A 17319-nucleotide genomic window follows, 5' to 3' on the forward strand; every position below is an offset into this window, starting at 1 on the left:
CAGAGCAGGTTAGTATCCACTTGTCTCTTCACTTGGGATGGAGACCTCGGTTGTTCCTCCTCCATCAAACAATTCTGATGTCAACACAAATCAATGTATGTGTTCAGTATTGTTGAGCGATTTCAATTATCTTTCTTAGTCTAGGCCTGTGTTGTTAGCTCTTAGAGAAAGATCTAAAATTAACTTCATTGACAAAAGCAATGTTGCCCATGATGTCAAGTCATCTCAATATAAATCTTAGTTTTCAAATGATCAGATGGTTCAATCATGGCTACTCAACACCATGAAACCATATATTACAGAAATCTTTAGCTATTTAGAATTTGTTGTTGATTTATAGGAGGAAGTAAAGGGGATTTATGAGAATCAGAATAATGTTGCACATGTATTTCAGCTGAAGAAGGACATTTCATGTCTGTAACAAGAAGGCAAATATTTTGTTCAATATTTAGAAAACATGAAAAACATGTGGAATGAGCTAGTAGTTTATAGACCTCACACTACTGATCCTACAATATTATTGAAACAAGCTGAAGAAGACAAGTTTTTCCAATTGTTGGCCAATTTATCTCCTGAATATGAAGATCTCATATACTTATAAATCTAGAACCTCCACTATTTGCAAGTGTTTGTGCAACCATCCAGCGAGAGGAAACCAAAAGAAGGGCCATGAATGTACACACCAAAACTAACATATCTAAAGCTAGATTATATCTATCAAACTCTAGATGTTTGAATACAAAAGAAACGAAGGTAAGTGATCTTACTTGAAGTGCAACTATTGCAATAATCTCAGCCATTCTGCATATTATTGTTGGGTTTTATATTTAGACTTGAAAGAAAAGTTTGTAAGAGATAACATGGAAGACTAGAAGAGATCTTAAACATTTGGATATAAGGCTAATATGATGACCAATACAACAACTAATGAATTGTCCAGTTTTATCTCTAGTGCCGTAACTCTCATGAATGAGTTTGCAGCATATCTTCAAGCAAAGCGGAATAAAAATGAAACTAACAACTCCTCTGCATTGCTTGGAAATTTTGCAGGATTTCTTGCTACTAATAAAAGTGTTTTAGCTGAAGAAATCCTAGGTATTTTGAATGCCTTTACATAAGCTTTTACAATAAGTAATGTACATGATTGTTGGGTTATAGATTTTGGTGCCATTGCACATATTCAATGATCATATTCTCATACTTGGCTTTAAAATCCTGTCTCTGTCATCTCAAATTTCAATTGCCAATGGTGACAGAATACTCATTGTTGAGAAGAGAAAGTGAAACTACTTTCTTAAATAATTACGTCTTTTATTTTATATGTTCTTTTGTTTCTTTTTAAGCTACTGTCAATTAAGAAAATTACTATAATGTTGAATTGTGTTTCTAGCTTCTCTTCTCACACTATTCTATTTCAGGATCTAGCCATTAAGAAGATGATTAGTGAGGAATTTTTCTTTTAAGGTCTTTGTTATCTTCAAATAGACTCTTGCATCTTTAAGGGACTTCACTGCAATATTAGTCTAGATTCTGAACTAAAACCATGACATCAACATTTGGCTCATCCTTCAAAACCTATTTTGTATAAATTATTTCCTTATTTGAACGATAATTCAATAAATTATGATGTCCATCATCTATCAAATCTACATGTCTACCTTTTTCTTTTTCTACTTCTTGTTCTAATAAATCTTTTAACTTGATACATTCTGATGTCTAGAGTTTAATTTTAATGTCCTTCAATGGCTATAAGTATTTCATTACATTTATTGATGAATACTTACGATATACTTGTCTATATCTTCTGAAATCTAAAAATAAAGTCGCAACTGTCTTTCAAGGCTTTTGTAATTTAGTTAGAACTCAATTCGTATCCACAATAAAAACTGTACAATCAAATAATGACACCAAATATATATCACACATCATGACATAATACCTAAACATGCATGACATTATTCATCAAACTAGCTGTGTGGGAACTCCATAATAGAATGGAGTAGCAGAAAGAAAAAAAAATCAAGACATTCTAGAAAAAACAAGATCACTAATAATCTAAATGAATGTTCTTAAAACATTTTGGTCACAAGGGGTACTCACAACCACTTATCTTATAAATCAGTTACCTAGTAAAACTTTAAATTTTACCTCTCATGCTGAGTTGTTGACAGGAAAAACTCTAAATTTAATGCATCTTAGAGTTTTTGGGTGTTCATGCTATGTACACATTTAACCCTCGTAACGGGACAAATTAGACCATTGAGCTATCAAATATATATTTATTGGGTTATTCAACTACCCAAAAGGGATATAAATGCTATTATCCTAACTCATAGAAGCTGTTGGTGACTAGGAACGTACGCTTTGATGGGAGCACTGCATATTACCCTTATTCCAGCATAATTAACAAATACAGGGAGTCTATATTTAGTTTTTTTCTACCACCACTTTCAGATGATGATATAAATCATTCAGACCTGTCATCCGATGCCACAAATACGGGACACTCTATTGATTCTGATCCTTTACTATATGAAACTGCTGATACAAATATAACAGCTATCCTTGTTAGTGAATCTGAAGCTTTCTATAAACACCATTTAATTCATAATCGATAGCCACTATCCAGACTTCATGACTTTGTCACCTATATTATATACATCCAATAAATAAGCCTCAGGATCATTGAAAGTTTACATGGTTATTAACTTCAAGATTCGTTGGATTAGTCGAGGTATAAACAAGCTGACCCGATCATATTAATAAAAAAAATAAAAATAAAAATAAAATTTTTGTAACTGTACCCAAGGCCTTCAAGCGCAGCTAGATAATCCAATCCATTGAACATTGGCATGAGATTGTGTGTTAACTTCAATGTGTATTTCTTTTTTTTTTTTTTTTTGTGTGGAGGAGAAGGGCCTCGAATACCGATGCCTTTGTATCCTATCTGAATATCCCTAGCTAGTTTGTCTACATTCATCTCTTCAACTATCCTCAAGAGCTGGTCTTCATCAACCATGCCTGCAGAATCATCTTTCCAATGTTAAAATAATTCTTAACATAGTCATTAAAACGCTTTGCAACACCAATAGTTTACTTCAACTGTCCTGCCCTGGATATGATCATGCCCATGACTTCAGCTTGTTAAGTGAGCAATCAATCCATACACTTACACTACTAGTACATTTTGTATTGCTTGGAAAACACCTAATAATTTCTAATATTATCACTACATTCAAAAAAAAAAAAAAAAACCCTACAATACTTTATCAATTATCTCAATTTAGGAGCCAAAATGATTATTTCTTGAATGAAGATTGTATAGGAGAATTGAAGGGTCGAGGTCTCTTCGCACTTCTTTTTAATTTCCTTTTCTTCTAGAGAATCATTGAGCTATAAACCAATGATGAGTTTTGGGAAAATCCGAGCAAAGAGAATACTACAATAGGCCTACAAAGTAAAATAATTTGCGAATAAACGACCGATATATGTAGACTTTATGCACATGAACCACATTGAATTTAAGCTCGAACAAAAATCACGACACCTTATAAGCAGGATTCAACTTGACACGTGTAGATGCCGGCTACATGGACAACATATCAGGGCCGTGAGCTGCATGAGGAGATGCCTTTCCTCACTATATTAGTACTCATAAACGTGTTATGCTCTCTATGCTATGTATTTGAGCCTAAGGTGGCGGTTTCATTAGCTTCACATCTCCAAAAATGGGCAGAGGAGCTGCCTCTAGCTCTTCATCATCTTTCGAAAGCAGCAGCTACCCATCTGTCTCCGGCGAGTCTTCTTTCCCTCAGGTAAAGAGGGACCTTAGCACAGATCTAAGGCTTGGACTTGGCATATCAACCTCTCGACAGGACAACCCTTCTACACCAAGGTACATGTGTCTCTACGAATAGTTCCCATTTGAAGAAACTTATTGGTAATCTTCTTAAATTATTAATTTTTGGTGATCTCATACGAATCAATCCAGTGAGCAGCTATTGGATTGGCCACCGATCAAGCCGTCTCCGGGGAAGGCAGTAACATCAGAAGAAAATGAGTGCAGTAGTTCCACCTTATTCGTCAAGGTGTACATGGAAGGCATTCAAATTGGAAGGAAACTGAACCTATTAGCCCACGATGGTTACCATGACTTGATACAGACTCTCGACGAAATGTTCAACACTAGCATTCTCTGTTAAGTGTCTTCTTTTTCCGTTGATCCATTTCCATAGCAATACAATTTTATTTTATTTTTATTAATGGAGAGTATATAATAATTAAGCTGAAGATGATTAAGCAGGGCCTGAAATGGATGTTGAACATTCCGGGAAATGCCATGTGCTGACATATGAAGACAAAGAGGGCGATTGGTTGATTGTTGGGGATGTTCCATGGGAGTAAGTTCCTTCGTGTTAATCTTCTTCTTTGTTTTAATCATAAACCATATTTCTCTGTTGGCACAAAGTAGCAAGAGAGCAGCTACAAACATAAATGCCTTAATATTAATTTATTTTCTATAATTTGCAGGGTGTTCTTACCTTCTGTGCGGAGATTGAAGATCACCAGGGCAGACAGCCTATGATTTTGGTTCATGATTCATATGCAGTCTCCTCTTCTCCCTAGACATGCACTTGTATATGGTGAATCGAAAATAACTAGGTAGTGGACAGCTAGGTAACTCCATATGAATATGTTGAGGATGATAGAACAAAAGTTGGGTCTTTTGTTGTAAATTAAGGATTTTCAGAGTTTATCATATTCTTTGTCAATTGATATGATACCACTTGCTACTTCCTATTATAAAATTCTTTTTTGAGAAAGTATATTATTAGTATTTCTCATAGGATATACTTTTCCTATTATTATGATATAAATAGTAAAAAATTAAATCTTACGACTCCTAGCAGAGCTGTTTAATCTATCAAATTTCTCGCGAAACTGGGGCCGACACTAAACCTATCTTTTTTATACAAGTAACCACATCTTGTGTAATGATTAGGCTAGCGTGGCCTTAAAAAAATTAGCTATCAAATTTATATAGTTTCAACGCCGATATATATATATATATATATATATATATATATATATATATATATATATATATATGACCACTTCTGAAACCCAAGTTTGATAGGAGAATTGTCGAGTAATTTGGGCGTGGAGAAGCTACTAGTATAGTGAGTTACGAGGTTATCTTGCTACGCCTGTAGGTTGGATATAAAACACTAAAAATAATATATTAAACTTGTTTTTTTTTTAGTTGAGAAAAGAATTTGGCGCCTCCAATTCTCAAACCAGTAACCTCACGTCATTTCCACGCCTTAACCATTGAGCTGTAACACAAATCTTGTAACCAATCAATTAAAGAAATATGAATCTTGTAAACAATTGATTAAAAAATTATCAACCAATTTCATTATTCATATGAACAGTTAAATTAACTTTAAGCATTTTAGCTGTGTTTATAATGAGTATTCAGTGTGTTTAGTTCCAAATATAATACTTAAGTAATTTGGTTATGTTATGTTAGGTTTAAAATTATGTACAATATAGTAGAGATTATACAACAAGGACAACATGGTAGGATACATGAGAGATGAGACTAATTTATGTTTTGTTTAATAGATAACAAGATAGGTGGCCCCTACTATATTGTGGATTGACCTAAATTTTTCCTAGCATAGAAAAATATTCAGACAATGGTACGTTTTCAAAGAAGCAAGAAAAATATGAGATAAGGTTCATTGATTTGATTAAATTCAATAAACTAAGTTAATTTAATAATATGATTTTAAAAAAAAGATATTGACAACAAATAGAGTGAAGAAAAAAATGACAATAATTAACTATAAAAAATGAGTTGTTAATATCATACACGGGAGGAGAAGAAATAAAAGCTCGTTGGAGGCTAACCATCTCTCACCATAGACACTGCCTCACTACCAGAAAGAGTTCATCAAAATAGTTCTAATGCCACTATAAAACGTTGCACAAAAACACTAAAAGAAGCCACATAAGCTATTAGAGTAATGATCTGGATAACAAACTAAACAAAATATCCTGAAGTGAGCATCTCATGTTTATATTTAATCAATCAATTTAATTTAATTCAAAAATATAATTTCCTTTAAAAAAACTAATTTTAACAAAGAATTAAAAATAAAGAGACTTGTGATGAATCAATTCATTTTTAAAAGTAGTGAAAAATCCTATATTTTGTAGAATAGAGAGAGAATGTAGCAACATTAAGGGTTTTGTATTCTCCATTTTATCTATCTAAAACAACCCTCAAGTGTTTCACATAGTCTTCCTTTGTTTTGCTATTTACTAAGATGTCATAAAAAAAGAAACAACACAAATTTTTCAAAGAAAGGTCTAAATATCTTATTCATTAAGCTTTGAAATGTAGAAGGAGCATTAGTTAGCCTAAATGGCATAACTAGGAACTTGTAACACCCTTTATGAGTTCTAAAAGCAGTTATGTGGATGTCTTATGGCCTTCTTTGAATCTAGTGGTATCCTAATCTTAAATCTACCTTAAAAAAATAGTGTAATCCCCATAACTCATCCAATAAGTCTTCTACTATAGGTATAGAGAACTTATCTTTGATAGTCTCATTATTGAGATCTTAGTAATCTATCCACATCCTTCATAACCCATCTAAATTTCTTACTAGAGGAGCTGGTAAAGAAAATAAGCTTTAGTTGGGTCTTACTGTTCCAAATCTAATAGTTCCTTAGCAATCTTTTCAATTTTTATTTTTTTATTGTAAGTTTATCTGGTTTGGTAGCTTTACCTTAGACTAGAGCTCGGTCTTCATCCTTTATATTTGAATAACTAGCCCCTTGGCCTTAATTTTCAATTCTTAAATAAAATTGAACTTGCAGTTAATTTCAGAATTTTAGACCCCTGACTCTTTAAGGTGGACTTGGAGCCCATTAAATTAAAATTCCATGGTCAAACCTGAAAAGTCCTATAAAAAAGGCCCTAGGACTTTTAACCACTAGATTCCTAACACCATGTCAAATCTCCCTAATTGGATAACCAAGGCCTGTGCTTGAAATTGAGTTACTTGGATTTCAAATTTAAACTCGGAATAACTCTATTGCCTTTGGATTCTAGTGTTGTGAGCTATCTTTACCTCAATTGACTTGTGATTTTCCACTTCAATCCATACTTTCTTAGTAATATTTGAGTAGATAAAGTTGTGGGAACTTTTATTATCCATTAGGATTGTAATGGATTGGTTATTGATAATTGTTTTAACTTTTATGGTTCTTGAATAACATGTAGAGATCTCTCGTTTTCCTCACTAACAACAATAAGATTTATAAATCAATTAAATCTCTAATATTGGTTGAATCATATTCTCTTTGTTCCCCCTCACATTCTTTAACCAAAAATAATTTTAGACCTTCACATTTATGACATGAGTTCCATTTGCTATTATATTTCAAACAAATACCTTTTTTCAGTTTTTTTCTTAAGTTGGGCTTGTGATAAATTCTAAATGAGAAGATTAGGCTTGGGCTCTATTCTAGACTGATCTAATTGATTAAACTTCCTAAGTGACCTACTTGTATTGGGCCTCCAACTTTTTTGCATGGCAAAAATATTCTCTTCCTGTGTTCTTGTAAGAACATAGGTTGGAATAAGGTTTTGAGGGTTTAACATCCTAACCCAACCCTAATATCTTTCTTCAATCCCTCCTAAAAACAAACTTTGATGATAGGAGTTTGATAATCTACGAGCTCTATAGAAAACTATCTCGATTGAGACATATAAGTCTCAATGAAATATATCTGCTTCAGGCTTATGAGAGCCTTTATGGGGTTATTATACCAAACCTTATTTATAGAGAATCACAAAAGATTCCTAGATAGTAATAACTTTGGTTTCCTTCATCTCTTGGAACCACGCAATAACTTTCTCTTCCATGTGAAAACTCACCATAAATAATATTTTATGAGGATTTGTTTTATGACAATTAAAAAATTGGTTGGCCTTTTATGCCCACCTCATTGGACATTCATTGTCAAAATAAGGAAGTCCAATTTTAGGCTTATGAGAGCCTTTATGAGGTTATTATACCAAGAGAATCACAAAAGATTCCTAGATAGTAATAAATTTGGTTTCCTTCATCTCTTGGAACCATGCAATAACTTTCCCTTTCATGTTAAAACTCACCATAAATAATGTTTTATGAGGATTTGTTTTATGACAATTAAAAAATTGGTTGGCCTTTTATGCCCATCTCATTGAACATTCCTTGTCAAAATAAGAAAGTCCAATTTCATCGGTCTAAGATGGATTTTCGGGTTCTTCTATGCTTTAATCCTTGGCTTGTGATGTCCATTAACAAAGTTGATAGGCATATTAGGGGGAGAGTTAACATGTCTTTTTCTTTGAAATTCAGTAATCTACGGTAATTGTTATACCAATTCTTATAAACCTTTTTGTTATGTCTATTGGTGGTGTCATTTTGTTATCTTGTTACTGTTTCATAATAGTTATTATGTCCAACAGTTATGACATTTGGGTTCCATCATCCATTATTCGCTAGAATCTATTACTAATTGTAGCAAGCCTGACTAATTCAGAGAATAACATATAATTAAGAAGGGCTAAATTGTAAGACTTTAATTGAATTGAAAATAGTAAAAACAAGAACAATGGACTAGATAAAAAAGAAAAGAAATTGGTGTATCAAATTGAGGTGGTCTAGAGCTCCCAAGTACTAAGTCCAATTCTTAATAAAAATCAACATGCCTCTAATTTGATGTATCTTTCTCTTATATAATGCAAAGGTCTTAAATTGAAGATAATTTGAATTTTGAAATTGATTTGATTACTTGACAGAAAATCAAGAAAATAATATTGTTGTGAGGTGGCTTTTCAACACTATTGTTTTGAGTTCCAAGGCTTAGATGTTAACATCTAATCTCTTGCTTGCATTTTCCATTATCGGATCAATGTTATCTCGAGGCTTCTAACTATATCTTCTCCTAAACTCTCTCTGTGTATCTAAAAATAAGAGAGAGAGAGAGAGAGAGAGAGAGAGAGAGAGAGAGAGAGAGAGAGAGAGAGAGAGAGAGAGAGAGAGAGAGAGAGAGATCTTTGTCCATGTTGACTTGTGGGTGATAACATGGTTTATTACATATTATCTTGTTTTAAAACATTTTTTTCACTAAAAAACACTTTTAAAGATTCCCGTTGTTCTTTGAGATCCAAATCTAAATTTAAAAAGCATTTTTAAACAACAAAACAATATAAAATTTGATTTGAAAGTTTTTAGTTCTAAAGCTTCAAATCCAGATATTTTTCAATTTCAAATGCGAAATAGTAAAATTGTGATGTCTATGAACTATGATTTCAGAAGTATGACAACTTTCATTTGATTCTGGTATTGACCATAACAAGGACTAGATTATATCGCTGATAATTTCTCTCTCTTTTCTTTTATCTTCGTATCTCTTATTTTTCATGATTTTTTCTTTTATATTTTTGATATTTTTGTTTAGACAAATATAAAAGTAAAAAATAATTCATGTGAAATTAATTGTTAAGATTGATAAGTGAAGGGCATGACATGAAGTTTTGTAAAGTTTATAAAGATAGTTTTGGAATAAAATTTTATAATGTTCTATGTCTTTGTTTTCATTCCACATTAAAATTCACTCATTTTTGTTCTTGTGATAGAGATAAAAATGAAATTTGATCCCGTTTTTATGAATCAAACATGATATTTTTATCTTGTGCCTATCCCTTTCTTTTTGTATATGATTCCAATCCCAACCTTATTGAATTTTAAATTAATGTAGTTTAAAATATAACCTATTACACCAAACTATGGATTCAATTAAATTGAATCTAATTTTATAAAGTTGATTTTTGGTTATCATGATTAATCCCATTCCATAAGCATTTTCCCTCTCATTTTAATCTTTTTTTCCATCTAAAGACATCTTAAAAATATCGATAAATCTATTTCAAACATTAAAACCCTCTAGTAAGTTTAAGAATAAAAAACCAATCTGAATGCAAAACTTCATGTCATGTTTTGTCTTTTTTTTCCCCATCATATTTGAAGGGAAAAATCATCTCTATTAAACTCCCATTTGAAAGCCAAACCCATTAATACCAAGTTGATATTTTTAACGGTTAGAATGTGATCGACTGAATTTTTTATCTTTTTTTTTTATAACTTTCTCTCTCCTCTCTCAATAAACAAGGATTGAAACAAGACAAAAAAAAATTCAAACCGATACATAAACACCTAAAATAGCATATACCAAATATGTATAAATTGAAATTTCAAGAGCCAAATTAAAGTTTATGTGCGTTTTGAATAGTGAAAATAAAAATGACTCTTTTTATGTTAATTTTGGTCATTGTTCTTTCAGTTTCTTAACTACAACCTAAAATTATATTTTGTAATACCAGCCTTTAGTTTAATGTCAAAATATTTTTTGACACTATGTATATGCAAGAACATGAAAAGCGAAAAATAATTCAATATATAAAATCATGTTAATGTAATTTGCAAGGATGTGATTGTAAGGAACTAAAGTTCAATGACCAAAGTGTAAATAAAGAATTCCAGAAATCAAAAAGGAAAAAAAAACCGGCTATGACAATAAAATAAGTGTGAGTGATTTGTGTTTTGCTTAGTAAAAATCTATGTATTCTAGTTCATTTTGTATTGTATATGTAGTTGTGATGTGATGAATTGGTCAATTTGATTAGCCAAACTCTAAAATTTCTTTAACCAAAATATTTTTAGATAGTCTTTCAAAATCCAAAGAGTCGAACAAAATTGACCAAGGCAGGTTGTTTCTTGGTTTGAAAATTCAGTTAAACTGAATTATGCTCACCTCTAGATATGGTAGAGGTGAATTTCATCATACAAGCGAGTGATTTCTTCTTTTCTATATTGGAACAAAAAGCTGAAAATATTAATATTAAATATATTAAAGTATAAATAAATTTTTAAAATGATTTTTTTCATTGAAGTGTGTATAAAAATACATATTTATAATATTTAAAAAGCTATATCAACAATTTGACTTTTCTAAATTACCTTCAAAGCACAGTTCAGTCAATTAACGATATTTTTCACATAGTCACAAAATGATTCTTAATTAATCATAGCAACAAGCAACCACAACAGCATTCCACTGCCCTAAACGGGAAAAAAAATCTAAGTAAAGGGCTTCTGATTTACACAATCTAAGTTAGGCCCAGTACTTACATTAAACAATGCTGCGTATCTCTGAAAAAACCCAATCCGATCATTAACTCGCGCATCGTTAGGAATTCCACATTCAAGACCACCGTTGATGATGTTAGTCACCAACCCGTAGCCGGCAGTCCGATTAGCTGCCACACCAGCTGCTGTTGGCTTATATTTTCCAATCATGACGTTGTGGCAAGATGGTTTTGGGCTCTGCTTAGTCATCCAAAACCAAAGAGCTGTCTTGAAGGCGATTAAGGAGTTGTTAGACACTATATCTGGGTTGTTAAGCCCATCAAATCCTAATGCCTTGCCTGCTGGTCCATAATTGTAATTCCTGCCCCAGCATCAGCAAAATAAATTTAATAAGCCTTGTTAATATTGATACCAAATTGAAATCAACATGGATCCTGAATGCAATGCTTGTTTAACGAATGAATATATATTACCATGATAGTTGAATAGGCCCTCTTCCTTTGTAGGATTTCCCAGGGGAGCATGGCCATCGAGTGTTGCTTGAGTTACAGTAATTACCTTGTGGACTCACTTCTTCCTTGAAGCACAAACCCCATGCAAATGGTCCATCGGGTGCGGTAGGCCACCCACCTGTGGTCTCATGGGATATTTGAGCAAGAAAAGCTGCAATTTCTCGCTTCCTCTTTATAGAACTACCTGTCCTGCCGAACCGAGGAAAAGATCTAGATGCTTGAATGAAGGAGTTGTACGTGTAAAAATCTTTAGCAGGGCATGCGTTGTTGTCCTTGTGTAGAAATATGGAATCAAAGAGGCCTTTACTAACAAGAGAAGAGATGTCATTGAATCTCCAAGCTTCAGCTTTATATGATCCAGACGAGAGGAAGATGGTGTAAAAAGCGAATGACAACAAAGTATAAGCAGGAGATGCCATCTTGTCTTTGCTAAAATGGGATGTAAAGAGGCGAGCAAGGCTTCTTATACATGTGTTAAGCATAGTTCTGTTTATGTATTTTAGTTCCAAAAACTCCATAAAGAAAGTCAGATACGTGCGATTCTTTTTCCGACGGTGCTATGCATGTATTATACATATAAAAAAGATTCAAGAGATCCCTTTTTCGAATGGTTTGCAGTTGACTAACTAGATATCACATTCTCCCATTAATGATCTCCTCTATAGTCTTTACCTAAGCGGAAATGTCGAAACCAATCACAATAGTTTATTTTTAGTCGCTACTGAAACCCAGCTTGTCATTTCTTAATGCCATCCAATTCCAGCGAGTCGTTTAATGCTTAATTATATACGTTGATTTCTGACTGAGCAGTTTCTTCCCACTGGCCACAGAGCACCACTTTAGGCTCAGAAGTCAAACAAAGAGCATGTGATGTGCGATCTTATTGCATATGCCTACGTTACCGGACCCTCTTTTTGGGTGCATCAGCACCATGCTCTCCGGGTTCAACTCGATCGCAGTTACTATTGGTCTTAAGAATCTCTGCTAACATAAAATACATTGTTCCTAAGGCAACGCTCATCTCTCTAGTGGGTATTGGGCTGTTAGCTGTTAATAATTCATACAATACTCCCGGCCTCTTAAGAAGTGCATGAATCAACATATGTCATTAATATTCCGGTTATAAGAAAAAATATATATGTAAAAAGAAGTCAGTGTGAAAACGGAATAGGGCTCGATAAAAGGCTTTGACCCAGTGTTATCAATGCTCACAATTATGGGCAGCTAGCCGAGATATCATAATGGGCTCGGACTTACCTAGAAAATCCACGGGCTAGAGGGAGATATCCATGATTTATCTTTTCATCTATATATTTATTTTTTGAAAAGGATGATTTTCATTTAAATTGAAGACTAAAGAAAAGTTCATAACATAGTTCACCATTTGCGACGCGAGGCGGAGGCAAGGCATTGAGTTATTTTAAAGAATCAAAGGGGTATATTAATTTTTTTAAAAAATAAAATTCAATATCTAAAAATTATATCAAAGAAAATCAAAAGTTAACTCCTTTGATTTATAACTTTTTTTAAAAAATTTCATATTAAAACTAACTTTTCTAAAATATCCATCTACTCATTTTTTGTTTTAGAGATCTTTAAAGAAATAAGATAAAAGTAATATAGGAAATAAAATGAATTGAATTTTATTTTTTAAAAACTTATAAATTCAACTAATTTATTAATTAAATTTAAATTGCATATTATAATTGAATTTAATTAAGTTAAGAATTAATTCCAAACAGGCTATAGTTTATCATTGGACACATTCTTTGACATTTGTGAACCATGCATAATAGAGTTGGATGTTCACAAAAGAAATAACTCGGTCAAACATAGGTGAAAGGGATTTATGCATAAATTTCATTTTAACGAAATGTATTTGATTGTTTAGTGTAGTAGATTTCATTACTATTTTGTTTTATTAATGTGGATGTCTGGGTTAGCTTCATGCACTTCAACTAATTTCACGGACCCTGAAGTTAATGACCATGTAAGCTTTCAGTGATCCTGAGATTTGTGGGACTCGAACCGGTGATCTATAGAAAGCAAATCTAGAGTCTGACTAGTTGAGCTACACTCATTCATTATTATCACTAGTTCTTATGGTGAGTGCTTATAATAGATTAATTTGATCAACATAATAGGGTTCATGTAATCAATTTTTGGAAATAAATTGCTTTGATTCATTGCATATTGAACGTAAATGAATAAAGGGGATCGAGGCCATCTGAAACATGAAAAAGAAAGGAAGAGAGGATTAGAAAACAATGCTAATTTCTTCCTTCTCGTAAACTAACCAAAAACTCTTCTCTTTTTTTTTTCTTTGGAGAAATACAATTGTTTTTTCTCAAAAAATAAAATAAGATAAAGTCACTCATCAAATAAATAAATATAAATTATTTCTTACCACATGAAAGTCTATTATATTTTGACGTTTGAAGATTTCCTTTGTACCTATATATTTGTTTAGCTAGGGCCAGCCATTCCATAGAATTTTCACAAAGTTTCCGTGTCAAGACCGCCAAGTGAGGTATGGAAACGACGAGGATCCCATCAATTCACAGGCTGCAAGGGTGGCTGTGAAAAGAAAAGACCGTAAAGAGCAAGTTATGTGTAGATCAAGTCATCGATCGTTCAAAGAACCTTCAGACGGAGAGATGGAAGGAGGAGAGAGAGGTCTTCTCCGGGTGGTCCTCCCTGGAAAGAAGTGGTATAAGCTGCTAGATGACAATGAGGGGGGGCGGCCTCTCTGTTGACAAATTCGCTTACATTAATCCCTTGTATGCATGAGGTCCTTCCGTCCCTGTCCAAAACCATTATTCTTCAACGTCTTTTCTAAGCTAAAACAACCCACCTGTACTCTTGTGTTTAAATGCTTAAGTTAATCACTTTGAAAAGATGTTGCTAATCCCACAATTAAGTCTAGAACAAAAGTAACGCTGACTTAAAGATATTCTTTCTAGGGATATATCTATTCATGGAAAATCTTTTCAGAGAGTGATTACTCTTTATTATTCAAATGTAAAAAAATAAAAAAATTATATACAAAATAAGTTGTTCTTGTAGTAAGTTGAGAGCTATAATGTTTATAATAAAGATAATAATGATAGTGGTGGTAATTTTAATAATATAATATTGATGATAATAATGAAAGTTTTCGTACAATAACAATGGTTATAGTTGTTGTGGTGATGACAATGACAATAAAAAAAATATTATTTTGATTATTAAAAATTTTATAATAAGATCATAATAAAATAATAATTATATTAATATATATTAAAATTGTGGTTGTAATAATATGGTCGGTAACAGAAGGGTGGGGTAGGTGATAGTGATTGTTGTTGTAGTGCGAATATTGATGGTGTCAATAATTACAGTAATTAAATGAGGGTGTCCCGTAAATTAATAGTATAAAGAAAATATTTTTCTCTTTTTCAATACGTTATATTTTTTTTTAAATTGGTATTGTTCAGGAATTAATTATAAATTGGTGATGGCTATTTTTTCAATAAGTTGAAATGATTCTGTTGAAATTTCATAAGTTATGGCCAGGGGTAGGTTGAGTCAACCTCACCCAAATATCCCATTCCACACACATAAATTAAACAGGAAAAGGACGAAATAGCCCCATTGAAATTTAATTAAACAACCAAGAAATTTAAGAGAGGCTTTAACATAAAGTCTACAACCTTGAAAATGAGAATACCACTTGACATCCTACCTGGCTCTCCCATTCTATCGTTTTCCCTTTCAAATTTTAGAGGTGTTGGGATACTAATAAATATTAATTTTAAAGTTTTTTATCTAAAAATAAATTAAAATATTATTATTATTATTATTATTATTATTATTATTTAAAATTTATTTTTACTATCAATGCATCAAAACGATTAAAATACATAAAAAAATTTAAAACAAAAAATATTTTTTTTTGAAAAGCACTATCCAATCCCAACACCAAACACCCTTGGAAAGGAATGATCCATTTGCTAGCTGATATCACTTGAATTATATCTTATTGTAAATCTAAAACTCTGAAACTTAATTTTTTTTATTTAAAATTATTTTTTTATGTTTTCGGGTCGTTTTGATGTGCTGGTGTAAAAAATAATTAATTTAATGCATTTTCGAGCAAAAATCACTTTGAAAAGTAACCATTACTATACTCCCAAACACCTCCTTAACCTAACCGACTTAATTGAAAAGTTTGAAATTTAGAATTTAACCATTAGGTTGCTACTTTAGTCAATTAATACTTTTGACTTAATAAAACTAATCGAACCCAAGTATCTATTTGGTCTCATTACTTATTAGCCTAAAAGAAACTTCATATCTTCATCTTCCCTAATTTGAACTATCAATAAAAAATTCAATCCTAAACATCAACAATTAATAAAGAGTAAAAACAACATTCACAACTTCCTTCTATTGCAGATTGTAAAATGAATAACCTAATCGGATTGCAAAACTCATTAAATCACCCAGTCCTCACAAAACCCAACGCAGAGCCCATAATCGTTGGTGGTCGAATGAAACCTAAACCACGAACAAATTTATAGTCAAATATCAATTACTAAACAAATTTCTTTTGGTGGGGAAAGATTTTACACTACCAGAAATTCACCTCAAACCAACAGAATAATTCTTTCGGTAACTTGCAATGATAATTACCGACAACATTATAAACAGAATAGATAGAATTTGAAGAAAAATGGTTTGATGACGTGGAAGTTTTGCGGGCGATTTTACCGATGGACTCACCGAGGGATTTAAAACAGGATCTTCATACAGTGACGTGACCAATTCACTATCAGAATGCTTGACGAAACCACCGACAGAATAAGTCCATCGGTGATTCCATCAGCAAAAGTTAATATATCACCACTCTGCCAACTGTCTCCTCCACTATTTCTCCTTCTTTTTCCCTATCTCAACTCTCCTCTCCCAAATTGCAAACAACCAACCCTCCAAAAAAATTCCCCTCTTCTCAACACAAGTCATATTTCCTTAAGTTTTGTGTTCACAACATCTGTGTTTTGATTTATTGTTGATTTTATCATTTTTTATAAGTAAATCTATCTTTTTTTAATTTTAACATTTAAATACAATTTTTTTTTAGTATATGTATTTTGTTAGTGTATATATGTACATGTTTTATTGTTATTCTCAAACAAACTTGTGGTATGAATGTATAATTTTGTACTTATTATGGTTTGTTTTTGATTTTGTAAAATTGTATTTGTTTGTAAATTGTTGAAACTTTATTGAATTACCGAATTACATGTGTTGTGGTGAAATAATTAATAGCTTGTTTAACAGGTCCGTTTTAATTTTTATCAATGCTATTATGGAGTTGTAATTTCGGTAAATTGATATGTATAAATTTGTATAAAGCTTGATAATTGATAATGAATATTTATGAGAAGTTTTAATTAGTTTGTTGGATAATCTTGAGGTAAACTAATATTTTTGCAAATTTATTTACCTAACATAGTTAATTAATACATGTTGTCATCATAATTTTATAGAGGTTCGATATAAGTTCATGGATGTATCGAGATTCACCCCAAGAATTGCAAAGGATGGATTAT

The 17319-nt window shown here is 32.0% G+C and overlaps 2 protein-coding genes across 2 annotated transcripts; one reads left to right on the forward strand and one right to left on the reverse strand.

Annotated features, from left to right (window-relative positions):
* Nucleotides 1-3663: 3663 nt before the first annotated feature.
* On the forward strand, nucleotides 3664-4793 carry LOC133690528 (auxin-responsive protein IAA30-like). The gene is made up of 4 exons (XM_062110756.1): nucleotides 3664-3895; nucleotides 3992-4197; nucleotides 4304-4400; nucleotides 4531-4793. Exons 1-4 carry the CDS (start codon nucleotides 3729-3731, stop codon nucleotides 4583-4585), a joined length of 525 nt encoding a protein of 174 aa, XP_061966740.1. The 5' UTR covers nucleotides 3664-3728; the 3' UTR covers nucleotides 4586-4793.
* A 6265-nt stretch (nucleotides 4794-11058) lies between these two features.
* Nucleotides 11059-12335, reverse strand: LOC133692824 (chitinase 10-like). The gene is made up of 2 exons (XM_062113971.1): nucleotides 11687-12335; nucleotides 11059-11574 (listed from the first exon to the last, which is right to left on the reverse strand). Exons 1-2 carry the CDS (start codon nucleotides 12241-12243, stop codon nucleotides 11205-11207), a joined length of 927 nt encoding a protein of 308 aa, XP_061969955.1. The 5' UTR covers nucleotides 12244-12335; the 3' UTR covers nucleotides 11059-11204.
* Nucleotides 12336-17319: the final 4984 nt, after the last annotated feature.

This window comes from Populus nigra, chromosome 4 (assembly GCF_951802175.1).
Source record: "Populus nigra chromosome 4, ddPopNigr1.1, whole genome shotgun sequence".
Classification (NCBI taxonomy): domain Eukaryota; kingdom Viridiplantae; phylum Streptophyta; class Magnoliopsida; order Malpighiales; family Salicaceae; genus Populus; species Populus nigra.

Bases quoted from the DNA above. Each gene is read 5' to 3' on its own strand.
- LOC133690528 (XM_062110756.1), top strand. From the start codon at position 3,729: ATGGGCAGAGGAGCTGCCTCTAGCTCTTCATCATCTTTCGAAAGCAGC. The intron at 3,896-3,991 runs GTACATGTGTCT...GAATCAATCCAG, and splicing joins GACAACCCTTCTACACCAAG to TGAGCAGCTATTGGATTGGC. The intron at 4,198-4,303 runs GTTAAGTGTCTT...ATGATTAAGCAG, and splicing joins GTTCAACACTAGCATTCTCT to GGCCTGAAATGGATGTTGAA.
- LOC133692824 (XM_062113971.1), bottom strand. From the start codon at position 12,243: ATGGAGTTTTTGGAACTAAAATACATAAACAGAACTATGCTTAACACA. The intron at 11,575-11,686 runs GTAATATATATT...ATGCTGGGGCAG, and splicing joins GGGCCTATTCAACTATCATG to GAATTACAATTATGGACCAG.